The following is a 27,339-nucleotide window of genomic DNA, read 5'->3' as shown; positions in this document are numbered from 1 at the left end:
AGTTCCGTTTACAGATTTTGTGGAACAGTGCATTATTCCGTTGAGGGGTAACGTCACAATCTGGTAGTGTTATACATGGACATGTCGGCTGACAAACGAGGTTAGGTGATATAGATATAGGTGTGTACGTTATCAGAACACAATAACGGTAAGTATATACGCAGTAGAGCAGGTTTCCATACAGAGAGATTGCACACACTCTGCTGTGAGGGTATCATAGGCTATGATTGATGTCGCTAGGCCCTTCAGAACTAAGCGGCCTATAGTTGTCCCCATTGGCGTACCATGTGTTGGTAACACACTCCTATGAAGGCTTTTCTTATGAAGATGTAGATACTGAATTAAAATACATCTGAATTGACAGAGAACGTTGGTGCTAATGTTGTTGTTGCTATTGTCGTGGTTGTTGTTGTTTTTCTTGTTGTTTCTATTGTCCAGTTTGTCCAGGAAAGGTGTAATGGGTCTAGAATTACACGCAGGTAATCAGGTAACTGTTTCGCTCTTCGCTGGGTGTTTAGTTTCTCGTAACAGTTGTATGAATACACAGGAAGATGTTTGCTATAACTGATCTCCAGTAACCCATGAGTTAGAGGCAGCTGACGAGGTCAGTCTCGTTGACTTAGTCGACACGTGTCACCATATCCCAATTACCTACACCGTAGTTACAGTTACTGCTGTTGATCACAGGATTGTGTGGTCCAGATTCGATGAACTACAAACCGCCATGTGGCTGGAATATTGTTGCATGTGGCGTTGTACAATAATCAAACAAACCCACAATTACCAAAAACTAATTAGGAACACATTACAACCGGTTGTGGAACATGACATGTGGAATCGCCAAAGACCGGGTTGCTGTGCCGGAAGTACACAAAACTATATCGTCAGCGACATGCTTTATGGCCTCCGGGAATCTGATTGGTTAATAATGCAAACTGCAACTTCATGTGGGTGGATGTGTTTTGTACACAATAGTGTTCGCCAATCAGATTCCCGGACCTAGTTTTGACGACCTAGTTTTGTGTACTTCCGGCACAGCAACTCGGTCTTTGGCGATTAAATAAAACACAACAACAAGTGCATCCCTTCGGAAGGCCTGTGTACATGCCTCCCACACACATCAGAAATGTGGACAGAAGCTTCTGATACTCGCGAGACTTTTAAAATAGGATATATTCAATGGAGAGTGCGAAATTGTCCTGTTTTCGATCATGTGGCCGTGATTTGGTGATGCACCTTTATAGTTAGTAGTAAGGGGGTTGGATAGTAAACCGGGACTTAGGTTATTGATCTTTCGGAACCGCGGTGGCCGCCTGTGCATCCAAACTATTGACAGAAATAACTGTCAACAGAGATTAATCGACCTTCTTGAAAGCGTCAAAATCAGGAATGACACCCAACGCATGTGTGTGGCACTGCTGTGTAAGAAACACGGTGTATTTTGATTCTTTGAGAGTGGCGGGCACTAGCTCTCTGGGGCCATCTTTGTCAGCCATACTAGGAAATTCATGAGGGCCGGTTCCATCCGTTAAATGAGTATCCTGATATTTATTCACATGTACAACAACATCATTTGACTCGTCCACACAGAAAAGTAGCATTGTACATTCGTATGCATTCTAAGGTGCAAGTCAAAACCGCTAAAGTCCTGTGATAAAATAGTCCTGGGCATTTCACACTGGTCTGGCGTCAAGGTAGTGTTGAGCAACGCTCTTCAATTTCTTGGATAATTAATAAAGCAATATTAAAATCAGCAATATCAATAAACGCCACCACCAATGCAACACAGTCAGAAATGTTATCATAGATTCAACACTACTAAAAAACACATCCATATAAGCAATGAATCCTTAGAAGAAACACTTTAGAGGGGCGTCTCAGTGGCTGATTACGAAGAAATGCTCGTTCATGATTTAACAACATACAATATAGTTCATAGTGTAACAATATGATTGTGACGATAAGAGTGGTCTTTTAATGATTTATCCCATGCAACAAATTGTTGTCACAACAATCTGTTCTTGATGTATTGATATGTTGTTTATTCATCGAACAAACGCACTGAAATATTCCATGGAACGTTGCAACTTCCACCACACAATATCGAACGTCCTTTACACGCTCCAAAGATTTATTTTGATCAGTTTTCCGGTTTGGAATAGAGAACTTTGTGAATAAATATAGAAATATGTAGAATGTGTAGTCCAGAAAGAAGAAAGAAATATAACAACGTATATCATGAATTTACAACTTCTTTAATATTAATATTTGTAACAGGACGTTTCTGGGCAGCTTCTTGACCCTTCTTCAGGTAAATCTGATGAAGGTGCAAGAAGTAGTCCTGAAACGTCGTGTTGTAAATATAAAGTGTTGTAAATATTGAAGAAGTTGTAAATCCATACCATACGTTGTTATACGTTACCTTCCAACTTGCCTACATGCCAAACAAGCATCTGATCCAGAAAGTTCACAAGAGTGCCACAAGAGTGGAAAGATCTACATTCTCATGGGCCGATATCGATTTTCCTGTTGATCAATTACCAATCAAAGTTCACGAAAGGATCTTCAGAGATCTTCAGAGTTTCTCGGTACCGACCACAAGTATCTAATCTTAATGAGATTATGATAATAGTAGTACTAAGTTCGGGACTTTATAATGGTGAAGAGCGTACAGTCCCAACAGGCGGAGTTATTTGGTAGTCCGTGTATTCATGCCTCCCACCAGTCGCTGCTATCATGGGATCACGTCTTTGAGACCCCGGCCACCACCGCCCCTGCTATGGTGAACGTCATGGCGACGACAACGATGATGATATTGCGACGACCCTACAAAAAAGGTAATGCGAGAATTATGATAATGTATACTGTATCAAGGTTTGTCAGAACAATAGGCCATACTGTATACAATATATACCTTTAGTGGATTGTCTTTCGTTGGAGAGACACAACAAAACATTTTACACGGTTGCACACAACTCGTGTAGAAAGGTTCTGTCAAATACTTTACAACATTCAAAGCGTAGACAAGGTACAAGAGACTATTTCTAATAACACGCGAAGATAATGGTCTTCAGCAACCCATGCTTGTCTCCCTTCGTGAAGATTCAATTTAGAACTGATCTCCAGCAGCCCATGCCTGTCTCCATTCTTGACTAACTCGTGTTATTCCGGGACAAGTCCAATAGACATCTCCTTGGATATTGCGGAAATGGGGGAGCGGTGACGAATGGCTTGTCTCCCTTCATGAGAATCAGGGTCTCCTTTCACAGAACACTAAGGTGATCGTAAGTCACTAAGGTAACCTTAGTGCAGTGTTAAAGAATGGGAGTTAAGGTTAAGCTTAGTAAAGGCTGCTTCGTGAAAGATCCCCATTCTCCAACCCATGCAATTCCTTTCGCTGTCTGCTCTGTTTGTTTTGTTTGTGAGGTTTTGTTTCCTGGTATTTTGTTTGAGTTTGGGTTTGGTTGGGGTTTGGTTTGACTAAATACATAGCAGACACATTCGACTTTAAATAATGTCTTTTCATCAAGACTTTGATATCTGTTAAGCGGAAAGTCGGATCAGGAAGTGTATGTGACGTCATCACTGACATCATATGAAGAAGTAATTGAGTCATGAAAATTTCGACAACATGGTTAATGTGATATAATGTGATGTAAATGATGAATGGGGTATTTATTACAATACTATTTACCAATAATAAATGGACATCTTTCTACATTGTATGTGCCACATACTGGAAATATTGTGCGCCTTGAAAATATTGCGTCAACGTATCCCCAGCTTGTTCTGCGACATATTTTTTGGCATGGGTAGTAGGCTTTGCACAAAAACAGCATAGTCAGCTGAAACAACGTTGCATCTTACATCACAATGTAGCATCATTGTTTATGAACGTGTTATATATATAAACAAAATCAAAATTGTTGTGATAAAGAATGTTTCAAATATTTATCCAGAAATCTATTCCTCATATCTAATATAGTAAAACATGTATTTAATCTTCAATTCAATCAAGATTTTTTTTTCAAAAAATACAAATTCTTCAATCACACGGGACATTATTATATCTACCAGTCTCAGAACTAAGTTTACCACACCTAAATTTTGTGTTTCATGTAAACAGGTCCCCAGTGACCCAACTTTGGCTTAAGAGATGTCAGAATGGTCAGGTCTTGTTACCAGGAATGGAGTCTGGTTTGGTGAAGACTGAAAAATGCCAAAGTGACCCGATCACTTGTGAGCCGTCGTGTGAATCAGGACATTCACTCACTCCATTTCGCATCACCAGGAAGGAAGGGTAGCCTCGTGGTGAAGGCGTCTCGCTGAACAGACCATATGTGAAGCTCATTTCTGTTTTTGCCAACCCGATATTGCTGGAATATTGCTGAGAGCGGCGTAAAACTAAACTCACGCACAGCATCACCAACCCACCTTGATCTCCTTGAAGGCCAGCACTCCAATAAGAAGCGAGATTCCCATAGGGACAGTGGAGATGATTGGGAAGGAGACGGGATCTGAGAGAGCCATGTTAGAGATGAACCACCCAGCCCCTGCGACCCCCCACATCAGCCCCGACACGAGTCCGGGAACGATCACCTGTGAGTACACCGTTGGTCGGTTGCGCCGGAAGACAGCGTAGATGACGAAGTAGACGGTTCCGGCGAGGTAGACACCGCAGTAGTGAGCGAAGACGTAGTCGAGTACTGTAAGTAGATAATATCGATTATTGTTGTAGTAGTAGTAGTAGTAGTAGTAGTAGTAGTAGTAGTAGTAGTAGTAGTAGTAGTAGTAGTAGTAGTAGTAGTAGTAGTAGTAGTCTCACAGTTCTGACTGGCACCGCTGTCTTTCTCGTGTTCCTGCAGGTATCTGGCCGGGATGAACTGGAAGGCGTAGAGCACCCCGGAGACCGCAGATAGAACAATCCCACTAAAACATGACAAAATATATCGTCCAGATTTTGATAGGATTGTTTCTTTTATTCCACCAAGGGGTTCGAATTGTCTCTATTTTAATTACTACGTTACTTCGTGTTAACATAGCGATATTCTTCACAATGTGCGTTAGATATTGCAAGCGTAATATCATCGCGGAATGCAGTTGAGGATTTGTGGACATCAGTCTCAGTTTGATTATATTTAAACTGATAAATATGTTTCAGCTGAACAGACGGTTCAGAAGAGGAAACATTTAACATACGTTATCTTCTTCTTAACAGGCGACCATCTTTCTATAAACATTTGTCCGGAGGGCGGTTTGTCAGGGGCATTTTCTTCCATGTCACCGTCTTTAGGCTCAGACATGCCGATCTCCTGTGGGACGTGAAAATAAAATAACTGATAAATATTAATGTAAATGATTTGCCATTTGGTCATAATGTATGATGAAATATTGCCTAGAGTAGCGTAAAACAATTCATTCACTCACTCACTGCCCACACATATACTGGCCTTACTGTTGGCCGTCTCGTCGTCAGGTCCTGGTACTGCTAACTCCATGGTGATAGGTTTTATATCTGGCTTGACAAATGCATACATCACTGTGCTGCGGAGAAGAAATAATTGTTACCATAGTTACAGTGAAACAGAATACATTGTAAAGAGTATAAGCTGCAAATGCTACATATTTCAATAAATTTCTATAAAATTTCAAGTCCCGATTTTTGAACTCCTACCCGACACTGGAGCCCACTGATATCTCCAAATCCAACTGCATCTGCATTGTAGACATTGTGCGTTTGGCTCAAAAGCGGACCGATGAATTGCAATCTAACTCGAAATCTAATAAACATAAACTACTCAATGAAAAGCTGTTCGTTATCAAAACATCATAAAGGCTCTGGGAGTTTATTGCAGATTTTTTGTCTTAAAAATAGAAAAGTCACAGTTTGTAACGAGGGAAGAGTACAGAGAAAGGGACAGCCATGTGTTCGTAAAGTACCTGCACAAGTGCCGATTAGGTTTTTCATTCATTAACATGGTCTCCCACATCACGCCATCCCACAACATGCCACGCTACTTCATCCCACGTCACGCCACGTCACGAGACGCCATGCCACATCACGCCATCCACGTCACACCACGCCACATCACGCCATTCCACGTCACGACACGCCACATCACGCCATCCGACACGCCCCGCCACTCATCGCATCGCACCGCATCGCACCGCATCGCATCACAGTGCAATGTAACGTACCGAAACGTAACGCAAAGCAACGGTGACCGCACAAGCAAAATGCGTTACTTGAGCACAAACTGATTTATCCAATAACTGTATTTCTACATTGAATATCTCTAAAATATATTATATACACAGAAGATGCGGACAAGAGCTGCTGTTTTACCTAACGAGAGAGAGCGAGACGCCGACGTAGTTCAAGGTGATGTTGTTGGGTATCTCGGCGTCTACGCCCACCAGCCCGAACCTGCAACATGAATTATATAACGATGGCGACGCAATATCTGTTTTATCATACCGATAAAAATCTGATTTAAAACCGAATGGTGCTTTTCATACACGAATCATTTATGTAGAATGAGGCTCAAGGTAACGAGTGAGTTAGTGGGTGAGTGAGTGAGCATTCTTTTAAGCAATATACCACCAATATTACGTCGGGGAACAAAAGAAATGGTATCACACATTGTACCTATGTGGGGAATTGAACCCGGGTCTTCAACGTTACGAGCGAACGTTTTAGCCTACCCCAAGGCCCCTAACAGTAATGAGGGCACTGGACGCTCAAATATGAATTCTTGATTTCGACTTCATTGTAGTCGCATTGGGACAACTGAGTCACTAATGGCCAGTATCGATAAAGTATCTCTAAATACCAATTCATCATACCAAACGCACAAACACTGACGTATATGATAGACATAACGCACCTGCCGTTGGCCCAGCCGACAAGCAACTGCACGGAGCCCCAGACACAGATTCCGAGACCAAGGCCCATTGTCTTCACGATGGGGACCACAAAGACGTTCCCTGAGGCAAGAGTGAAAATGAACTATCACCTTGCGTATAATCAAACTTAAATAGTTGCGACAACTTAAATAGTTGCGATCATCTTCTCTTATTCACAGACAACGTGGAAGGCGCAAGCTGTGATTCCAACTTTGTAAAATTTGATTGCTGAATCTAGCAGCTTTGAGGTGACTATCTTTCAGTTTTCTAAATCCAGGGTCCCGTTTCACAAAGCTCAGTAACGCTAGGACTGTCCTACCTCTCATTAGACGTATCGCTACTATGCCTTTGCTAAACAAGGTCCTGTTGATCATAATTTGTCCTGATGACAGCGACCAGGTGACAGACAGATGTTGGTATGGATTACGAGGGTTGGCTGAACAGTTCTAAGCCTCACTGTGAAAAAAAGTTACAAAGTCCACGTTTGTAATTTATTTTTCTACATTGTCCCCTTCCAAGTTCACACACTTTTGCTAGCGATGCTGCAAGGCCCGAATCCCGGTCAGGAAGAAATCTTCTTCAGCTACCCTAAAAAAATCAGTCACAGCGGAAATGACGTCATCATTACTTGCAAAATGGCGACCGGCGAGTTCTTTTTTCATTTTGGGGAACAGGTGGAAGTCAGAAGGAGCCAAATCAGGTGAATAAGGAGGATGGTCAATGAGTTCAAAGCCACAATCGCAGATTGTTGACATGGCCACCACCGATTTGTGAACAGGCGCATTGTCTTGGTGGAAGATGACACCTTTAGCGATCATCCCTCGTCGTTTGGCTTTGATTGCTTCTCGCAACTGGTTCAGTAGATCAGCATAGTATCTGCCGTTGATAGTTTGACCTTTTTCAAGATAATCAATGAGCAGAATACCCCTGGAATTCCAAAAGACTGATGCCATCACCTTTCCAGCTGAAGGAACAGACTTCCTGAGCGTGGGTCATCATCAAGGCTTTGTCTGCCACGCTTAAATTCTGCAGCCCACTTCTTTACTGTGGAAAATGAAGGAGCATCATCCCCTAGAGTGGAGACCATGTCAGCATGTATCTGTGTTGGGGGCATCCCTTTCTTTTGCAAGTATTTGATGACTGCCCTGTATTCAGTTTTGTCCATTTCTGATGATTTCAGAGGGTATGTTTACCAAAGGAGCTGTAGTTGAGATAAAACTATTAGTACGTTTGTAGTTCCTGTGTCTATGATTCACTAAATGATTGTCCTCATTGGTGGCAAACACCTGTCTCTACCTGGTGGCGAAAATCCACTCAGGCTGAGAACTTTTCAACCAACCCTCGTATGTTCTCTAACTGATAGTACCCTCCGTCGAAGTGTATGTTGGTGCGCGGTTCAATGTTTCTATGCCTACTTTACAAGCGAGACTGATGTCAAATAGTCTTTGAAGGAGGTGATCGTCTTCGAGTCAGGACCTTCCTCCATCCTGCTTTGAACTTGGCAAGTGGGTGGATGTCACACTCACAAACGATGCAATGGTGAGTTGTTCGGGGAAAGCTCATCTTACATCTGCCTTACATCAGGACGTCTTCTCAGCGTCTTCTAAATCTCGCGGCAGGTTGTGTCCTGATGCTGCAAGCTAACATCTCACTTGAGCTGGTAAAGAAGGAATTCTGTCCGGTCTGTCTGGTATAAGGAATACTCTGAGGGGTGAATTTAAGTTACACCGCACTCAGTAATGTTGCAGCTATATGGCGGTCAACCACGTCCGCAAGGCTGACCACCCGATTCCTTGAATCGCCTCTTGCAACAGGCACGGGTTACTGAAGATCTGTTCAGTCGCGGTTGTTGAGCCCTTGAAGATGACCTCTATATGGTACACTGGCTAACCGTTTCTCTGGTATAATGGATACTCTGATAGGTGTATTTTCTTACTTAACACGGTACAAAGATGTGTCAAAGACTAAATTTATACCTAGTCTGCGACGGGGTTCAAATCAAAATGACATTATCTTATTCAGTGTAATGTTAATTGGACTGATTTCTGAAAGAAAACTAATGTCGATTCTACATTATATCATGCTGATGTTTTTTTATGCGGTTCCTTTGCTCGATTTTATTTATTTTTATAGAGCTTATGCACGATTCTGTAACAGATAGTGACTAATTTTAAACCTTTATCCTAACACTTATCTCTTAGCTAAAATGAGCTTGACGAAATGGTTAAGTCCATATATATTCATAGGGATTACATGTACAGTGAATTACCAATGTATATATACCTATCTCTAGGTTAAGGTGGGCAGCGACTTCATGAGTATATATTTGAATACCCGGGCATTCATTTATTAAATCATTTATTCATGGATTCATTTGTTTTGTCACTCAGCATGTGAAGGACATCTGTTTTTCTCTCTGATCAAGCACAAACTCTCGCTGCGTTTTAAACATATTGCTTGAGTAGTATGCAATTTTAGCTTACAGAATATTACATTGCGCCTATACATTTAACAATCATTCTCTTCCAAATTCACCTTACTCAATGGAATATGAAAGTGTGTTATGAGACAACGTTATATGTACTCTTTCAGGATAGTCTGTACTTTTAAATCAGCAAAAGCTTTTTAATAATTCAATAAACTCTGACAATTATTGAGTCGAATGCTGATAGCATACAATCCAGCTAAAACAATCAGCAATGGCGGATGGGACATGTAAGTCTGTTACTTAACCGTAGCCCGGATGGAACAACCAACCATGAAGAAATGTTGGACATGTTAGTCGGTATGTTGCCTGTTGCTCAAATAGAACAACCAACCATGACGAAATGTGAGGCATGTTAATCTGTAACTTACCCGTAGCCCAGATGGAATAACTTATCTATGGTTCAGTTCCAACAACCAACCACGACGAAGGCTGGGACATGTTCGTCTGTCACTGACCCGTAGCCCAAATGGAACAACCAACAGTAGTCTGCCACTAATCCATGGTCCCGGTGAAGCAACCAACCATGACGAAGGTTGAGACAAACTAGCCTGTGACTTACCCGTGGCCCACAAGGAGCCCCCGACCATGACGATGGGGTAAAATCGTGACAGCCGGATTGCCTGGATCACAAAACCGGTGATGAGGATACCGTTAGTCAACACCCACTGGAAAAACATTCCTGAAAATACAAAGATGTCACCAGTTTAAGAACATACTATTGATATAGCTGTAATGTTTCTCAGAAGGTCCCACTGACACCATTCTCTTCCCACAGTGGTCACTTGTCACATCTTCCCACGTAACCTCTGTTCTAATACGACCCTTTCATGGTGCGAGTATTCAAGACTCGTGATTGGCTTAAACCACTCGTCCACACCGCCCACCTGCTCACTATAAGCTATCCGCACGCACCGCCCACTCGTTTACCGTAACCAATCGCTCAGAGCTAGCAACCCGCTTACCATAACCAACCCGCCCTCACCACACATCTGTCTACCATTATCCAAACACCTACCCGCATCACCTACACGCTTACTATCAACCGTCTACATGTCTACTATCATCCATCTACTTACCATCACCCGTTTCGAACTTCTTGACAGGTACATAGATGGTGGCAAACAAGATGGACGCTAACCCGCAGCAGATGAACCCGACGTACTGGGGTAGCACCTCCACGTCTGTGCCGTTGGACAACGGGGTGGTTGTGTTCATCTCTCAAGAGTAGCTGGCTTGATTCTGTGAACTATAACTGAATTAATTACTCTTGCATCGTTAGATTTAAAACTGCCACAATCCAGATGTCATGATATGAGTGAGTTTAGTTTTACGCCGCCCTCAGCTATATTCCAGCTATATGGCGGTGGTCTGTAGATAATCGAGTCTGGGCCAGACAATCCAGGGATCAATAGCATGAGCATAGATCTACGCAACTAGAATACGACGACATGCGACAACCAAATGAGGAAACCAGACCACTCCACCCTGGGTTAGTGAAGATCAGCTCTAACCCGGATCTTCACGGGTCTGTCATGACATAAAAAAAAGTTCGAGTTTCATCACCCCACATTTGAAACCATTGAAAATACACACATCTGCGTAGGTATAATACTTTGAACTGCAGCAGCATAAAGAGCTTGCTTTTTCGGTTTTGCAACAAGGTGTCACACAAGGCTCAGTCATTATCCCCCTCGCCCATTTCCGTTTATCGCAGGTAGTTTTTACTGTTTGGCAAAATTAGAAAACTGTTTATACTGGAAGCAAATATTTGCCCCAAATGGATATTACTGAATGATGGAAAGGAAAATATTATTATTAGGAAAATACCATCACTGCACCTTTTGCTTCATAGTAAATTTTCATCTAAATAATCTGATCTGCTTTTGGGGGAAAGCATACCGGTCTGAGAAACTCTAAAAATATTCCCATACCATTTGAATTGCATGTAAACATTCTATGCTAATCTTTGTAGTCTTCTTGTATTGGAAGTAGGTTCAGAGAAAATAGTCGATACTTCGTGTGTAAAATATTGAAATATCCTTACCAGGTAAAGGGTTGTTGGACTATATTTTAGAACAGTGGCCTCCTACCAAACGACTTATCTGTCTGACGTTATTCAATCACCCGCGAATCAATGCAGGCGCTCTGTGTTGTTAGAATCTTATCTATCTTAGGTAGGCTAGTGGGGTAGTCCAGTGGTTTAAGTGTTCACCCCTCACACCGAATGCAGTGTTTCGATTTCAATATATGTACGGTTTTTTATGTTACTTCATGCACACATTACCACGGTGGGGTAACCAAGTAGCTAAAGCGTTACCTTTTCGCTCTGAAGGCCCGGGTTCGAATTCCGCCTGGGTACAATGTGTGAATCTCGCTCCTGGTGTCACCCGAAGTGATATTGCTGGAATATTGCTAAAACTGAGAAAAACCCAACTCACTCACTAGTGAAATAAGGCCTGTAGAACCGAAGGTACTAACAACGTTTGTTATTGCAATCTTTAGTTGACAAATCATTGTTGAAAGGTCTTGAGTTTTATTCATTCCTTGCACGTCAATGAGCAAATATCATGTTTCAGTAAAACGTTCTAAAGTGGAAAATTCCGTTATTGATAAGCAAATATGGGATCTCCTGAAATAACAACTGCAAGTTATTGATGTGTGGGCTTTGGAACGCGGAACATATTTGATGTCCTACAGCTGAGCTTGACCTGATCAAGTGAATACTAATACATCGCGTGACCTGGTTGGGTCTATCACTGTGAAGGGGTGAGCCTTTGTCAGTCGATTGTCAACATCTCAGAGACAAGTTTGCAGTTTGACATCTTAGTGTCGTGGAATCGTCAGCAATGTCCTAACAGAGTGTTTAGTGTTTCCGATGTATGTATGTTTCTCACGAACGCAACATTAATAACATTCTTAGCTCCCCAATTTAAAGAAACTAAGTCGACTTGCCGTGTGTGCCATTTGACCTCCCGGGACATGCATATGTAGAATAGCTGAGGTCAACCTGAACAAGCTGTCGACAGGATTGTTATACCACATTTCAGTGACCATCCTCAATGACCAGTCATCATGGACATCAATTGTAAGCTCACATCGTGCACCTCTGATTTCTTATGCCAAGATGCCGGGATTCCAGATCTCAGTCGCATAGGGCATATAATGGGATATAATGGGTCACAGAAGAAGGGACAGATATCCTCCAGCACGAATGGTATATAACGTTTTCAATAAAATATATTATGTATGCGAAGTTAAGGAAGGTACACCTCATTTGCATACGATAGCTTGCGTCAGAAACGTACATTCATCTTCTATGAAATTTCAAGGGGTAAAAATGATACGATCTGCTGTCCTGCAAACTTATCTATATCGGATGATTTTACAAAAAGTGTTAAAAACAAAAGTTAGGAAAAATGTTAGTCCCAGAATAATCAACTATCAATCAGCTTGTGTTCAAAACTACGAAATAACCATTTCGTTCCTATTTCCGTGAGTAATTCAGTGCTGAATGTGGCAGGCTGTAGAAGCAATCCTGATCAACAGTACATTCGTGAAACTCTACGGAAAAACATATGCCATTTCTTTTAATAGTTGACATAAAGGGTAACAGAAATATACCTCTGCGTAGTTAGGTATGAGAAAGACTATATTGTTGTGGTGTTCGAATCCCGTTGGATGTGCTGAGAAATGAACTTGTAATTGAGCTACTTATCAATAATCCTGAACATATAAAAGCCAAAAATATTTTTAAATATGGACAAATCCTTTCCTTGAATGAATAAAAAATGTTTCAATCAATAAATGCCCTCATGTTTTCGGAGCGGAATGGTAGCCACGTGTTTAAAGACCCGATTTCGATGCCCTTCATGGCTAGTTATAATGTGTGAAACCCATTTCTGGTGTCCCTTGCCGTGATATTGCTTGAATATTGCCCAAACCTCAACTCACTCACTCACTCGTGGAAGAAGGCCTGTGCAACTTACGGATCACCAAAGGTACCGACACCGTTTGTTATTGCTGCGCAATCTTCAGATGACAAACCATTGTATAATGATCTTGAGCGGCGCAAAACCGGACTCACTCACTCACCTCATTTTATCTTTGCACACTGAACTTTCTCTTTAAAACTATTCCAAATTTTTGGGCATTTCAAACTGGGCGTGGTAAAGGAAAGTGATAAGATCTCGCTAACCCACACTCTAATGCTTACCTGAACGGGTTGTTTCACAAGGGGATCTATTTATCCGACCTGCTCAATGCCGCCTGGCCGTCGAATGTAAGTACAAGATTGACTTTAACCTTTGTTGCTTTTTTCTGTTTTATGGAGCGGTGCATTCTTCATTTGAGGGGTAACGTCACAATCTGGAACATAATGTCATGTCGCGATTGGCTGTCACATGAGCATAGGAGATAGAGCTAAGGGTTTATATGAGATGGTATTTTGAAAACAAAAATGAAAGCACCACCTTGTCACGTATAATAAAAATAAGATAAAGCGTTGTTGTTGTTTTTTTGGGGGGTTTTTTGTTTTTGTTTCTTGTTATAACGTGAAATTTGGATGTATACGATTTTCATTTTGTATAGGGCTACTGCCATGTGCACGTATATGTCGTGCGTTTTGTTTACGGTGAAGATAAAGAGACACGGTGGTGCATACATAAGATGTCTGTCTTTGAAAAATTTGTTTACGCATATACTTTTTACCCAAATTGAAAGTTCAGGTTCACCTACCTTTTTAAGAGTATAGTGTGAACAGGCGATACCATGGGAGTAGAGGAAGAATTGCTCTAACTGCAGGGCACTGTATTTCCAGCATCAGTTCAGGCTGAAGAGTTCCATCCTTGATGGTTTGTAATCCAAGCTGCCAAAAGCTAAAGGCCACAATTTCCTATGTTGCATTTAATCGGCTGTGTTCAACAACTTTGCTCATCGATTCAACTGTAAATCACCTATACGTCTTGCATTTTTCTATTCGAATCCAATACCGACCCATGAAGGCCCGGGCCAGAATAGGCCTTCAGCAACCCATGCTTGCCATAAAAGGCAACTATGCTTGTCGTATGAGGCGTCTAACGGGATCGTGTGGTCAGGCTCGCTGACTTGGTTGACACGTGTCATCGGTTTCCAATTGCGCAGATCGATGCTCATGTTGTTGATCACTGGATTCTCGACAGATTCTCTGGAGACTCGATTATTTACAGACCAACGCCTGTGGGTCGGTTGGTTGGTTGTTTAACACAACGCCATTCTCGGAAATATTCCAGTTTTTGGAACGGGGTCTGGACCAGACAATACAGTGATCAACAACATCAGCATCGATCTAGGCACGTATGATATCATAACCTGACCACCCAATCCTGTAAGTCTCCTGTTACGGCAAGTATGGGTTACTGAAGATCAGTTCTAGCACGGATCTTCACGGGTCTGCATGTAGAGTTGACGGACTGACTGAATTTGGTTTACTCAGCTTTTACCAATATTCCAGCAACATCACGGAAGGGGACACCAGAAATGGGCTTCACACATAGTATCCATGTGGGGATTCGAACCTGGATCTTCGGCGTGACGAGACAACGCTTTAACCACTGGGCTACCCCACTGCCCCTGTCTGTAGGGACCTTGATAATGAACTTAAAAGCACTTATATATATATATATATATATATATATATATATATATATATATCCAATCACTGGTAGGTAGTTTAAAGATTTGGGTAATTTAAAAGGTTTATCGTGTACACCTCCCGTTCATTAACGCTGACTTTCAGTCTTAGCCGGGAGGTGTATACTACAGACAAAAGTATGGGAACACCCTGAACACCCTAAATCATACATAAACTTAAATGTGCTAAGGTCATTTATACTCTAAGGTAAATGAAATGGGCACTTTGAACATGTTTGAACATCCAAAGTAGCAACTGATTTAATATTCGTTGAGGTTGTGTTTGCTGGGACATTGCCAATACCATATTCGCCAGCATCACGTTTGATTCAAACGCCCAAACACAACAGCCTAGTGCTTGCGGAAGACAGATGATCTATGCAGTGTGGCAACTGGACACTGGCAGCTGTGAATCGGTTAAGGGCTTTGAACACAACATATCGGTCATCTGCCCTTGATGTTTTTTCTGGGTCTTCCAGAAGAAGGTCTGCCCTGTACTCTACCAGTAGCTTGGAACATAGACACCTGAAGACGGCGAGCAACACTTCTTATGGATTTATCATCCTTCTGTCGTGGGCGCCTAATGATCTGTCATTTAACTATCAACTAGTCTAATCTCTAACTATAGAAATAGGACAACATGAAGAAACTAGAACACACTTAATGCAAATAATGTTAAAACTGTATGTTTTAATGTCACAGATGCTGAACGCAGTTACTGCACAACTGTCTTTAAACAGTCCTCAGATCCAAAAAGGACAATGCTACAATTGCCTAAGGCTCATTTTATGAAAAGTACATACACAGGTGATGTATGACAGAACGCCAAGGCCTAATGCCATTTGTCATCTAAACTGTTTCTGACTTCAGATAGGTACAGACGTAAGATTTCAGTCACTGGACAGTGATACGATGAGCTTATAAATTATAAGTCTTTCAACAGCTGGACCCAGCGCAGTTTTAACGGTGTCCACATTAATGAGTGTCCTTATGAGATAAACGCAGCTCCATCAAGATATGAAGGTCAAGACGGTTCGCTCATTTGACAATGCCACCACACACAGACAGCGTCCTCGTGTTATCAAGGCAAGATAACGTGCCCTACAAGAACTCACTCGGTGACATGCTACACATTCACGTCATGCAACACTAAAGTGCAAACAAAGTGAGGTCGAACGTATGGGTGTCTTGCGGCCGAAATATAAAACACTCTGTGATAACGATTCGTTCGTGTTGTGATAGCACAGTAAGAGGTTATATCATACGGATTTGAGGTCTCGGGGCACAGAGACTAATGTGACATACAAGGGAAGTCACTATGGCGTAAAGTAGCAGCGTTGGCACAGAGTTTGATGCAAATTTCTGTCACGAAGTTTTAAACAGAAAACATCGAGCTGATTATTTGGCGTGTAGCCGCTGTAAATCTACTTAGAACAAAGCAGTGCTCAAGTGTGAACTATTGACAAAACAGAAAATATGTTGAATATGAAGCAAACAATATTAAAATGTAATCAGAAACCCCAAAGTTTCAGATGTTTATGATCATTGTCAGGAACACAGTGTATTGCTTAGAAATCAAAAGGATCATAAACGCCAATCAGTCGTTCGAACAACCATTATGATACGGGTTAGAATTGGTCTTAAGCAACCAATACTCGTCGTATGGGGGCAACTGACAAGATCGGGTGGTCAGGCTCGCTGCCTTGATTGACACGTCATCGTATCCCAATTGTGTAGATCTATGCTCATGTCACCCACTGGATTGTCAGGTCCAAACTCCATCAATTAAAGACCGCCATCATACAGATGGAGAATTTATGAGTTTGGCCTTAAACAACAAACAATAATGTTGTTTGAACCCACAATCAGCAGATGCATACACAACTAGGGGACACAACTGTGAATCGCCTGATACGTGCACACCAACATTTTGAATTTAACACGTTCATGAATATGAGTGAGTGAGTTTAGTTTTAGGACGCACTGAGCAATATTCCAGCTATAAGGCGGCGGTCTCAAAATATTCTAGTCTGGATCAGACAATCCAGAGGTCAACAGTATGACTATCGATCTGCGCATTTGAGAACCGATGACATGTGTCAACCAAGTCAGCGATCCTGACCACCTGATCCTGTCAGTCGCCTCTCACGACAAGCATAGTTGCCTTTGATGACAGTTGCAATGCTTGACTAATCTGGGGATGGTTAGATCAGAAATTTGTCATTCCTGCAAGGATTATTGGTTCCTTACAGACAGCTGACAACCATGAGACTATTTTAAAAGACATGAAACATAGTTTGTCACCTGAAGTACTATGATCCTACGAAGTGCCATGACCTACTTATGGGCCATACTGTTGTAGAAGGTAGCTGTAAGCTCATGCACGGAATGTATCTTGCTCTAGTCTACCACTGACGTTGGCTGGTCTTGTGAACCACTTACGAGACGATATGACGTGACATGTATAATTACACAATCTTTGTGTTAATGGTTACATACTATCCAGTATTGTTTCATCTGCATCCTGGGATTTTCCCGATTTTCATTTGTTTTGCTCATGCTGCTGCTAGACTGCAAACAAAGGTAAGCAGACCATGTGCTGTTTTTTTATATAAATAATAACATCATTAGGTAGATGGTAAAAGAGTGTTCAAGCAGCCAAGTCACATTGCAAGGCCTGAGTGAGTGAGTGAATTTAGTTTTACGCTGCACTCAGCAATATTGCAGCTATATCGCAAATCGTAAACAACTGAGTCTGGACCAGATGATCCAGTGATCATCATGACTATCGATCTGCGCAGTTGAGAACAGGTGACATGTGTCAACCCAGTTAGTGAGCCTGACCACCTGATCCTGTCAGTCGCCTCTTACAAGCATAGTTGGCTTTTGTGGCAAGCATGGGTTGCTGAAGACCCATTCCATCCCGATCTTCACAGGTCTCATGAATCTGAAGTCAGTTTAAAATAAATTTAAAACGATCGATATGTGGCAGGGTGGTTTGCTTCTTATTATAATACAGACAGCAATTCTCTGAATCTTTTGTAACATGCTATCAACTTGTAAGAAACTCCTAACAATAAACAATAATCTACCCAGGGAGTTCTCATGAGACACGTGCTATCATTTTATGTCCGATAACAGATGGCCAATGGATCCATTGTTTCTCAAATGTAATTATATTGCTACAGATGTGTAATCTGAGAAACTTGACTCTCCAAAGAAAAACTGCAATCAATATGAACACCCAAGATCTTGATCTTGTCTGAAGATGAGGTATACACTGCAGATTAACCTATGTGAAGGTACTTGGTATCACAGTTCATCAGTCCTATAAAGAGTGCATAAAGAGTGCCCTCATCTTGTTCAACATGTTCCACGACATCCAGTGTTGAATTGTACTTGGTATTACAGTTCATCAGTCTTATAAAGAGTGCATAAAGAATGCCCTCATCTTGTTCAACATGTTCCATGACATCCACTGTTGAATTGTACTTGGTATTACAGTTCATCAGTCCTATAAAGAGTGCATAAAGAGTGCCCTCTTCTTGTTCAACATGTTCCACGACATCCAGTGTTGAATTGTTGAGATGCAACTCTCGACCTAGGAAATATTTTGGAAACTGTTTTCTTCGTTTGTGTCAAAGTGATCCTCTAGCTGTGAGTCTGCAGCTTAAAAATGATGAGCAGCCTTCTGTTGAGAGATGACATGTCAATGTGTTCATAAATACATTGTCAGTCAAATAGGCTTTAAGACTGAGCCCTGTGGCAGTCCACAGGTCACAGGCACATCATCAGATCGCACATTACCAGTCTGGATTGGTTGCACTCTGGCAGACAAGTAAGAAGTAAACGACGACTGCTGTGTTCTTCACATCTTACTCTTGGTGTGTGTGGTCCAATAATCCTTGATGGTCAACCATACCTCCAGGTATAAATCATTAACAAGCCATGTTACTGCTGTTGAGAAAATGAATTGGAGCATGAGTGTTGCAAATTGGGTGATTGTAAATCATTGCTTAAAAGGTTCCAAGCTTTTCAGTGAACATTTCTCGTTAAGTATTTGGCAAAAGAAAACTGAAACAGCCATAGACAATGACAACCAAGCATTTATTTAACAATTTTCATCATTATTTATGAGAAGAAATTTTAAATGACTCTTCCTTGCACATTTTAGTCTCATGGACAAACAGTCACTGTGGAAACCAATGACATCATCCACGACATCAGTCATTTGTTCCAAAAGACATTTTAAAGTCCGAACACTATACAGCAGCCATAAAACTAAACAGACCTTGTATGTCCTAGTACTCATGTCATGTTAACAAACAAAGATAAAACGTGTCATGTGAGTAACAATGATTACAGAAGCACAAGTATAGTTCTCTCGACATTAGAGTAGATACTACAAAACATCAACATCACGACCCACATGCTGCTGAATCTGCATCTGAATAAATACCTGGCAATTAATTTATATTTCTATAATTCTTTGCATTATCAAACACATATTTACACATCATACATACATATTATCTGAAAACATGAATAAGTTACTGCAGACATTTACTGATAACATTTACTGGTTATTTATCAGAAATTATTGTGTAGATATTCAAGACATACAGTACTTTGTTCATCAAATCAACATACCTGTAACAAGAACAGGTTTGATACCTGTGACAGTCATTACTATAGATCAATCCAGGAGATTGATCCAGGGAAGCAGAGTAACTGTTCTTGGTGAGCTAGCTCAATTTCTCACAATTGGGATGTATAATATCATTGCAATAAACACAAACTAAGTACTACAGCATCTTTGTCCATCTTTAATGGTCCTGTTATCAAAGAAATACCAATCACCTATATAATGCTGTATAACTGGTTATCAATGGTTGCAATATTTAGCCCAGTAAGTAAGAATTTTGTAACTATCATTTCTGCAGATTCATAAATTTTAATTTTTGTGTGTGTGTAATACAAGAAAAGCCTTTCTTTACTTTTGATGACAGTTCTATCTTGATTTTTATGTGGTTAATATGATAATCTTCGATAGTACATTCATGATCCAGTAATTGATGACTGTGATGGTTTCAAAGAATAATCTTCATTCTAGAACTGATCAGACCGGTTGATATTTGGCCCCAAACCTTTAGAAATGTCAGTTCAAATTCCAAATACTACAGTAATGTCAGTCCAAATTCCAAAATCTGCAGAAACATCAGTACAAATTTCCTAGACTGCAGAAATATTGGTACAACTCCCCAACATCAATGCTCCAGGATTAGGAAATACTTAGTTTTGATTAAATAAGCTACGAATACCAACTCAATACATATATAATGTATATATCTAAACCCTGCATACTATATGCAGAACATACATGGCAGACCGTTTCAGCCTGTTGATACCTTAGTAATGTCCTATCTGCAAATTATATCATGTTTGTAAGCAGGGTCTAAAAGTTTTATACTATGAATGAACTCCATTTGGTGCCTGAGCACTGAGTAAAGAAAAATGTCCCACACTAAAAGCATTACAACACTTTGGACAATGTTATAAATATCATAGTGGATATTTACAATAAAAACTTTAACATGACAAACATTCTTTGTGAAATATTTCATGAAATCAAATCATAAAAATGCACAGTTACCTTTCATATATGGCAACCCAATACAGCTACACAACTGCAACAGGTAACAATTGGATACCTTTACAAACATTTGCATCCCAGAAACACAAACTATTAATCTTAAAATAACATTATGAACCATTCCCTACTCCTACCTAAATATATACATGTAATAAAATCTGTTCACAAACTGTATTAGACAAACTAAGTAGACATGATCATATTGGCACATCATCAATCATAAACAACTGGGGCTTCACGAAGATTCCCTTGTCTGATGGGCCATACTGCTCAGAGCACAAGAGCAACAAAAGAGAAAAATGATAATCTTTGTCAGCGCTTATCTGAGGTAAGTGAAATGAAAACAATCTCAAAAAGACAACAAAAATACAGTTTTACTAGAAAAAGGATTTTAAAATTTATGAAACACTGTATTTTTTCAGATACAAGGGCATGTGATGTAATGTTTTACATATTTAATATATTTCCATGCTGGAACATGCTGAAAAATGGCCGTAGTAAAAACATGCTAAACCTGTTAAAATTACAGATAAAGTACCTATCAAAAGCTCCTTCATCAACTGATTCAAAATATGTTCTATGTTGTGAAAGCATGGTAATAAAGACTGATCTGATGATCCTGAATCTAAAACATGATGCAAATATCAATGAACAATACTATTAAAAAACAAGATCAAGGACACCTGAAAACCTGATTAAAAATACAACCAACAAAATCACTAACAAGTCAAAATGTTAGTAACAAACATATATTGTGAAACAAATAAAATGCCACGAGGTGAGCCCTTTCACCTGACCATCTTGGGAGTCAGGAGAATATATCATTACTCAGCAGTCAAATGGAAAAGTACCATCAGATACATCTTTCTTTAATGCTTGTGTAACTGTGCTGGAAATGAAATCCAGGCAGTGTTAAGAGCTTGCTCAACATCCAGTCATTTTGTCATTTTGTTATAGTTATAAAAAATGTTTGCATTATCAACATTTAACAACATACACATCACCATCGTTCAGTATTCTGTACATGTCAGACAGAAAGAATTGCCACTGATCAGAGATCATCCTCGATTAGCCAATGTACTGAGTCTATTTACAATACAGATAAGCACCCTCAACTTAATTCATCACCACAGCTTTGAGTTAGTGAGTGAGTGAGTATGGCTTTATTCAGCTCTTAGTAATATATATATTACAGCAATTTCACTTCAGGAGATATCACATTTGGGCTTCACACACTGTACCCATGTTTAGAATTGAACCCAGATCTTCAACGCAGTAAGCGAATGCTTTAACCAACAGGCTTCTCCACTGTCCCTCCACACCTTTGATAATTATGTTACCATGGTACCATCTCCATTTCACCTATTACCCACAAAATTTCCCCAGGGTTATTCAATGAGATGTCAATTTTCATCATGGTGCCATTTGAATCTGGAAGCAAAAGGATTCACCATGTTCATGGTATCCATGACAAAATACCCTGGACAACCGAAGATGATCTCAGATCAGAAAGTATTCCCAGGTAAGATAAATAGTGCTAAGGATATATACATGGTTTGTAGTTTCTAATTACTACCATGAAGACATACCCATTCGCAATGAGTATAAATATCTAGGAATGTCATGAATTCCATCAGAAACAGAAATACAGACAGCAATATCCTCATACTAATGTCACTAATACAAGACTTACTGCCATATACGATGATGTATATCTGTTTCAAAACAATGAATAAAAGGCAAGAAACACTCCATTCATGCCTGATCTCCCCTTTACCTCTAGCCTTGCTGGCTGATACATGTTATCCTGCCAAATGATGTGAAATATCAATCATAAATTATATACAACAATATATCATACATGTTGATATGACCTGGATATTATTTATGATGACACAAGCTGTCAATCATAACAGATCATTGTTGAATAATAAATCACATAACATCACATGACAACATATCAATCATATAACATGATACAACAAAAGAAAAAACTGAGCTCCTGTCTCTAACAAAATGCCCTGTGATCTCGCCGCCTGATAACGCACATTGAACTTGCTTAACATAACCAAAAACAGTGAAGAAAATGGTGAGCAATGGGAGATAATCCTAGCATCAGATCCCAGGTTTCATGGACCAAATCCAAGTATTTGTTTACCTAGGTAGCTGGGAAATATACATCATGTTAAAAGTTGCGACAAAGTTCATACAGTCACACTGACCATAGTAGAAAGACATTGTAGCAATGCTAAAAAACAAGAGCTGAAGTAAACATAATGCGGCATCAGAGTTCCCTAGCAACACTTAGCACACTGGGCCTAGATTTTCGAAGCCTTCTTAGCGCTAAGTTAGTCATAACTGCCATACAGTAACATGAAACTACAACTATCTTAGCACTAAGTTAGTCATAACTGCGATACATTAACATGAAGCTATGACTATCTTAGCGCTAAGTTAGTCATAACTGCCATACATTAACATGAAGCTATGACTATCTTAGTGCTATGAGAGCTTCGAAAATCTTGGCCCATGAGTGAACATGAGGAAAAATGCCTGAAATAATCAAAATCCTCTTCATGATTTGGACATGCCAGCTAGAACAGCTCCAGTTATGGTGAAGGACATGGCCAACAAGGAAACCAGGATGTTACGGCGACCCTGCAAGTAGACATATTACAATACATAAACATGTTCTGTTAACACCATTGTGGGAGTTGCTATCATATAGTTGCCATCATTTTTTGTCCCATGAGCCATAAGCATAGCCTGGACTATGCAAAATGTAACATAACATTAAGAACCAAGAGTGAATGAGTGAGGATGGCTTTACACCACTTCTAGAAATATTCCAGAAATACATGTATCATGTCGCGGGACACCAGAACTGGACTTCAAACACTGCACACATGTGAGGTAACGAATCTATGTCTAGATATATATTTTAATTAAGGAATGTAAGATTCATTAGTTTTACGTCAGGGTTTGTGTTTTAGCAGTATATGAAACAAGACCATCAGACCAACCAAGATTTTTTATGGACGGTCTAAATGGCTGTAACAACGTAGATAACAAGTCTTTGAACTGTCTGGTGTACTTAAATCCATTTTGGGCGGGTAGCTTTTTGAAGTTGCCTTATTTCATACACTGGCCAATGCATAACCACTTGATTGAACCACCAGCCCAACTAGCCTTTAACTCACCCTGATCTCTCTAAACACCAGTATTCCAAGAGCCAGTGCAATTCCTCCAGGAAGGGTTGCGATGATGGGAAAGGACACAGGTTCAGACAGTGATTCATTAGCGAGGAACCATCCTGCTGTGGCGATGCCCCACATGGCCCCAGACACAAGCCCAGGGAGGATAACTCTAGGGAAGACATTTGGCTTGTTGCGCTTATAGACAATGTAGATGACGAAGAAGATGGTGCTGGTGAGGTAGATGCCACAGAAGTGAGCAAACACGTAATCTAAGGCTGAAATTACAGATGGGTTGCGAAACATTCAAACGGTCCATAGTACAAGAAAAAAAAATGGGTTTTGGTTGATTGTTTGTTTGGTGTTTAATGCCACACTCAGCAATATTCCAGCAATATGGCAGCAATATGGCAGCAGTCTGTCAATAACTGAACGTGGACCAGACAATCCAGGAGGAGGAGGAGGATATATTCCAGCTATATGGCGGCGGTCTGTATATAACTGAGTCTGGACCAGACAATCCAGTGATCAACAGCTTGAGCAATGATCATGGTGGGGGACACTGGAATGGACTTCAGGTTCTTCGGGCTGACAAGCCAATGCTTTAACCACTAATTTACACCATTGCCAAAAAAAAGTCAAATCTTAAATATACCTCTCACACACACAAAAAAAAGACATAGCAAAAACATTAAATTATTCAGCCCTCGTAGCACCAGAGAACCTCTTTTTCACCAATTTCACATATTTCTTAGGGGTAGCCAAAAAAATAACACTTCTTATTTAACAAATGAAATATTTTTATGATGGAAGTACTTACAGTTCTGACTGGCCCCGCTGACTCTCTGCTGCACGTAAATGGCAGGTGTAAACTGAGCTCCATACATCACACCAGAGAAAACAGACAGCGACAAGCCCCTGAGAAGATAAGCAGGGTAATAGTTAACAGACTGAGCCCCAAAGTATCAGTTCAGTTGCATCTAACATGACCCTACACAAGAATGGTTGCACTGTTGTGCTGTTAAGGAGATGACAAATTTGTGGCAATAAAGGAATAACTGAGGTAAAAAAATTATGAGTAAATAAGAATTGAAAATATTAATAATAAATTGTATACATGTGTTTACAAGACTTATCCTATCTCACTTTCTTACTATTGAAGTGACCTGAAACGAACTTAAGTCTGTTGTCAGACTTAAATCTGAGTTTTTACTCAAATTTGAGAAAAGTCAACAAAATGCATTTCTCAAACAAAATTGAGGGTTTTTTCGACTCAACTTGAGTTAAAACCTCAAAATTTTGAATCTTCTAGGAAGATAACTCAAGTTATTATTTGAGATGAAAATGGCCTACAGAGTGAGTGAGTGAGTTTAGTTTTACGTCGCACTTAGCAATATTCCAGCTATATGGCGACGGTCTGTAAATAATCGAGTGTGGACCAGACAATCCAGCGATCAACAACATGAGCATCGATCTGCGCAATGGGGAACCGATGACATCTGTCAACCAAGTCAGCTAGTCTGACCACCCGATCCCGTTAGTCGCCTCTTACAACAAGCCTAGTCACCTATTATGGCAAGCATGGGTTGCTGAAGGCCTATTCTACCCCGGGACCTTCACGGGTCATGGCCTACAGAAGATGGAGACAGTGTCACCATAGAAACAAGACTTGAGTGAAGAGAGGGTTGATCGAGCACAGCAACCCTCTTGAAACCATGCCGGAGGAATCTGTGTTCTGTTTGTTTCAGGCTGACACTATTCTCTGTAGTCTCTCTCTCTCTATTCTTGATACCTACCTTAGCTCCCTCTATAGGGCCTGTTACTTGTCACGAGGTACTACTTCCACTACTGAGCCGGTTCAAACCTCAGTTGATGACAAACAAGATTGGGCCCAGCTTACTGCCAGTACCAGATTTCTTGTGATATGTGTATATTCAAGATATCACGTAATCACCACGAAATATGACTCTACTAGACAAAACCAAGTTTACAGCTATGCATGGCTGTCACAGCTAATGACAATTGCAATGATTGGCTATTTTGGGGATGGTTAGATCAGAAATTTGTCATTCCTGCGAGTAGCATTGGTTCCTTACTGTCAGCTAACAACCATGAGACCATTTTAAAAGACAAGAAACATAGTCTGTAACCTGAAGTACTAAGGTCCTACGAAGTGCCATGACCTACTTAGGGGCCCTACTGTTGTAGGAAGTAGTTGTTAGCTCAAGCACGGAATGTATCTTGTTCTGGTCTACCACTGACGTTGGCTGGTCTTGTGAACCACTTACAAGACTATATGCCCTGTATGACATGTATACTTACACAATCTTCTGTGTTAATGGGGACATTCTATCCAGTATTGTTTCATCTGCATCCTGGGATTTTCCCCGATTTTCATTTGTTTTGCTCATGCTGCTGCTAGACTGCAAACAAAGGTAAGCAGACCATGTGTTGTTTTTTATATAAATAATAGCATCATTAGGTAGATGGTAAAAGAGTGTTCAAGCAGCCAAGTCACATTGCAAGGCCTGAGTGAATGATTGAGTTTAGTTTTACGCTGCACTAAGCAATATTGCAGCTATATGGCGGTGGTCTATAAATAATTGAGTCTGGACCAGATAATCCAGTGATCAACAGCATGAGCATCGATCTGCACAGCTGGGAACCGATGACATAAGTCAACCAAGCATAGTAGTTTTTCATGGAAAGCATGGGTTGCTGAAGGCCTATTCTACCCTGGATCTTCACAGGTTGCAAGGCCTAGAGATTAAGTGAAGATAAACAGAGCTTTGTAATAGTAACTATGCCGGTTTTACGACAAATGGCTACTGGCTTTTATCAAATTCAGTCAGTCCTTTGTACTGATGTGCAAGAGTTGCCATGGCAACTACATAATAACATAGACACCAATGACATGTTCATTGATGTACTGTAAATCATGAAATATTTGCTTCGCGATATTTTTATGAGTACCAACCAACAGACATTTTTTAGTCACATTTTTTGCGACTTGCCTAATTTTAAAAATATATATTGCAACTGTGTGCTTATCTTCAACTGAGGTTAGAAGAGTACCTCCTGGGGTATGCAATCAATGATGTTTTCCTACAAACAACACACCCTGCATAGGCCAAATAAGCTTAAAACATGAAACTATATTAATTTGGATACCTGTATTAATTTGCTGATATTGACATCACTAAAGTTGATGATATCCGGATAAGTGTGATGACATCTATCCATGCTATTTTGATGGTGTCTGCTCAAGTCGTTTGCATTTTTCGTAAAAATATCATGCCCACAACAATTTCATGATTTTCCGATAAAGACAGAATACACTGATCAAGACACAATCTCTTGATGATTAGATTTGGAATGGAGTAATATTAGATCACTGGGATAGACATGTTTGCTGAACTGAGCAATGAATG

The 27,339-nt window shown here is 40.4% G+C and overlaps 2 protein-coding genes across 7 annotated transcripts in view; both read right to left on the bottom strand.

Annotated features, from left to right (window-relative positions):
• Positions 1-1,523: 1,523 nt before the first annotated feature.
• Positions 1,524-13,693, bottom strand: LOC137272870 (transmembrane protein 144-like). Of its 5 annotated transcripts, XM_067805280.1 has the most exons (11): positions 13,608-13,693; positions 11,712-11,812; positions 10,471-10,640; positions 9,954-10,073; positions 6,888-6,987; positions 6,347-6,427; positions 5,451-5,544; positions 5,200-5,312; positions 4,826-4,929; positions 4,435-4,706; positions 1,524-2,826 (listed from the first exon to the last, which is right to left on the bottom strand). In XM_067805280.1, the coding sequence occupies exons 3-11, from the start codon at positions 10,607-10,609 to the stop codon at positions 2,743-2,745; spliced, it is 1,107 nt and encodes a 368-aa protein (XP_067661381.1). In that variant the 5' UTR covers positions 10,610-10,640; positions 11,712-11,812; positions 13,608-13,693; the 3' UTR covers positions 1,524-2,742. The 5 variants fall into 5 exon arrangements, with proteins under 5 accessions (XP_067661381.1, XP_067661380.1, XP_067661383.1 ...); XM_067805279.1 differs by lacking the exon at positions 11,712-11,812 and having other exon boundaries at positions 13,608-13,687; XM_067805282.1 differs by lacking the exon at positions 11,712-11,812 and having other exon boundaries at positions 4,600-4,706; positions 13,608-13,687.
• Positions 13,694-19,149: 5,456 nt separating this feature from the next.
• Positions 19,150-27,339, bottom strand: part of LOC137274308 (transmembrane protein 144-like) — a 19,988-nt gene continuing 11,798 nt past the window's right edge. For both annotated transcript variants that reach the window (XM_067807445.1, XM_067807446.1), the window contains exons 8-11: positions 26,231-26,331; positions 24,729-24,826; positions 23,915-24,186; positions 19,150-23,372 (exon numbers count right to left, since the gene is read on the bottom strand). In XM_067807445.1, coding sequence (XP_067663546.1) covers positions 23,289-23,372; positions 23,915-24,186; positions 24,729-24,826; positions 26,231-26,331 — 555 coding nt within the window. In that variant the 3' untranslated portion in view covers positions 19,150-23,288. The remainder of the gene's footprint in view (positions 23,373-23,914; positions 24,187-24,728; positions 24,827-26,230; positions 26,332-27,339) is intronic.

This window comes from Haliotis asinina, chromosome 2, assembly GCF_037392515.1.
Source record: "Haliotis asinina isolate JCU_RB_2024 chromosome 2, JCU_Hal_asi_v2, whole genome shotgun sequence".
NCBI lineage: Eukaryota > Metazoa > Mollusca > Gastropoda > Lepetellida > Haliotidae > Haliotis > Haliotis asinina.
Note: the sequence above shows the minus strand (reverse complement) of the source record. Positions and strands in the feature narration are given on the sequence as shown.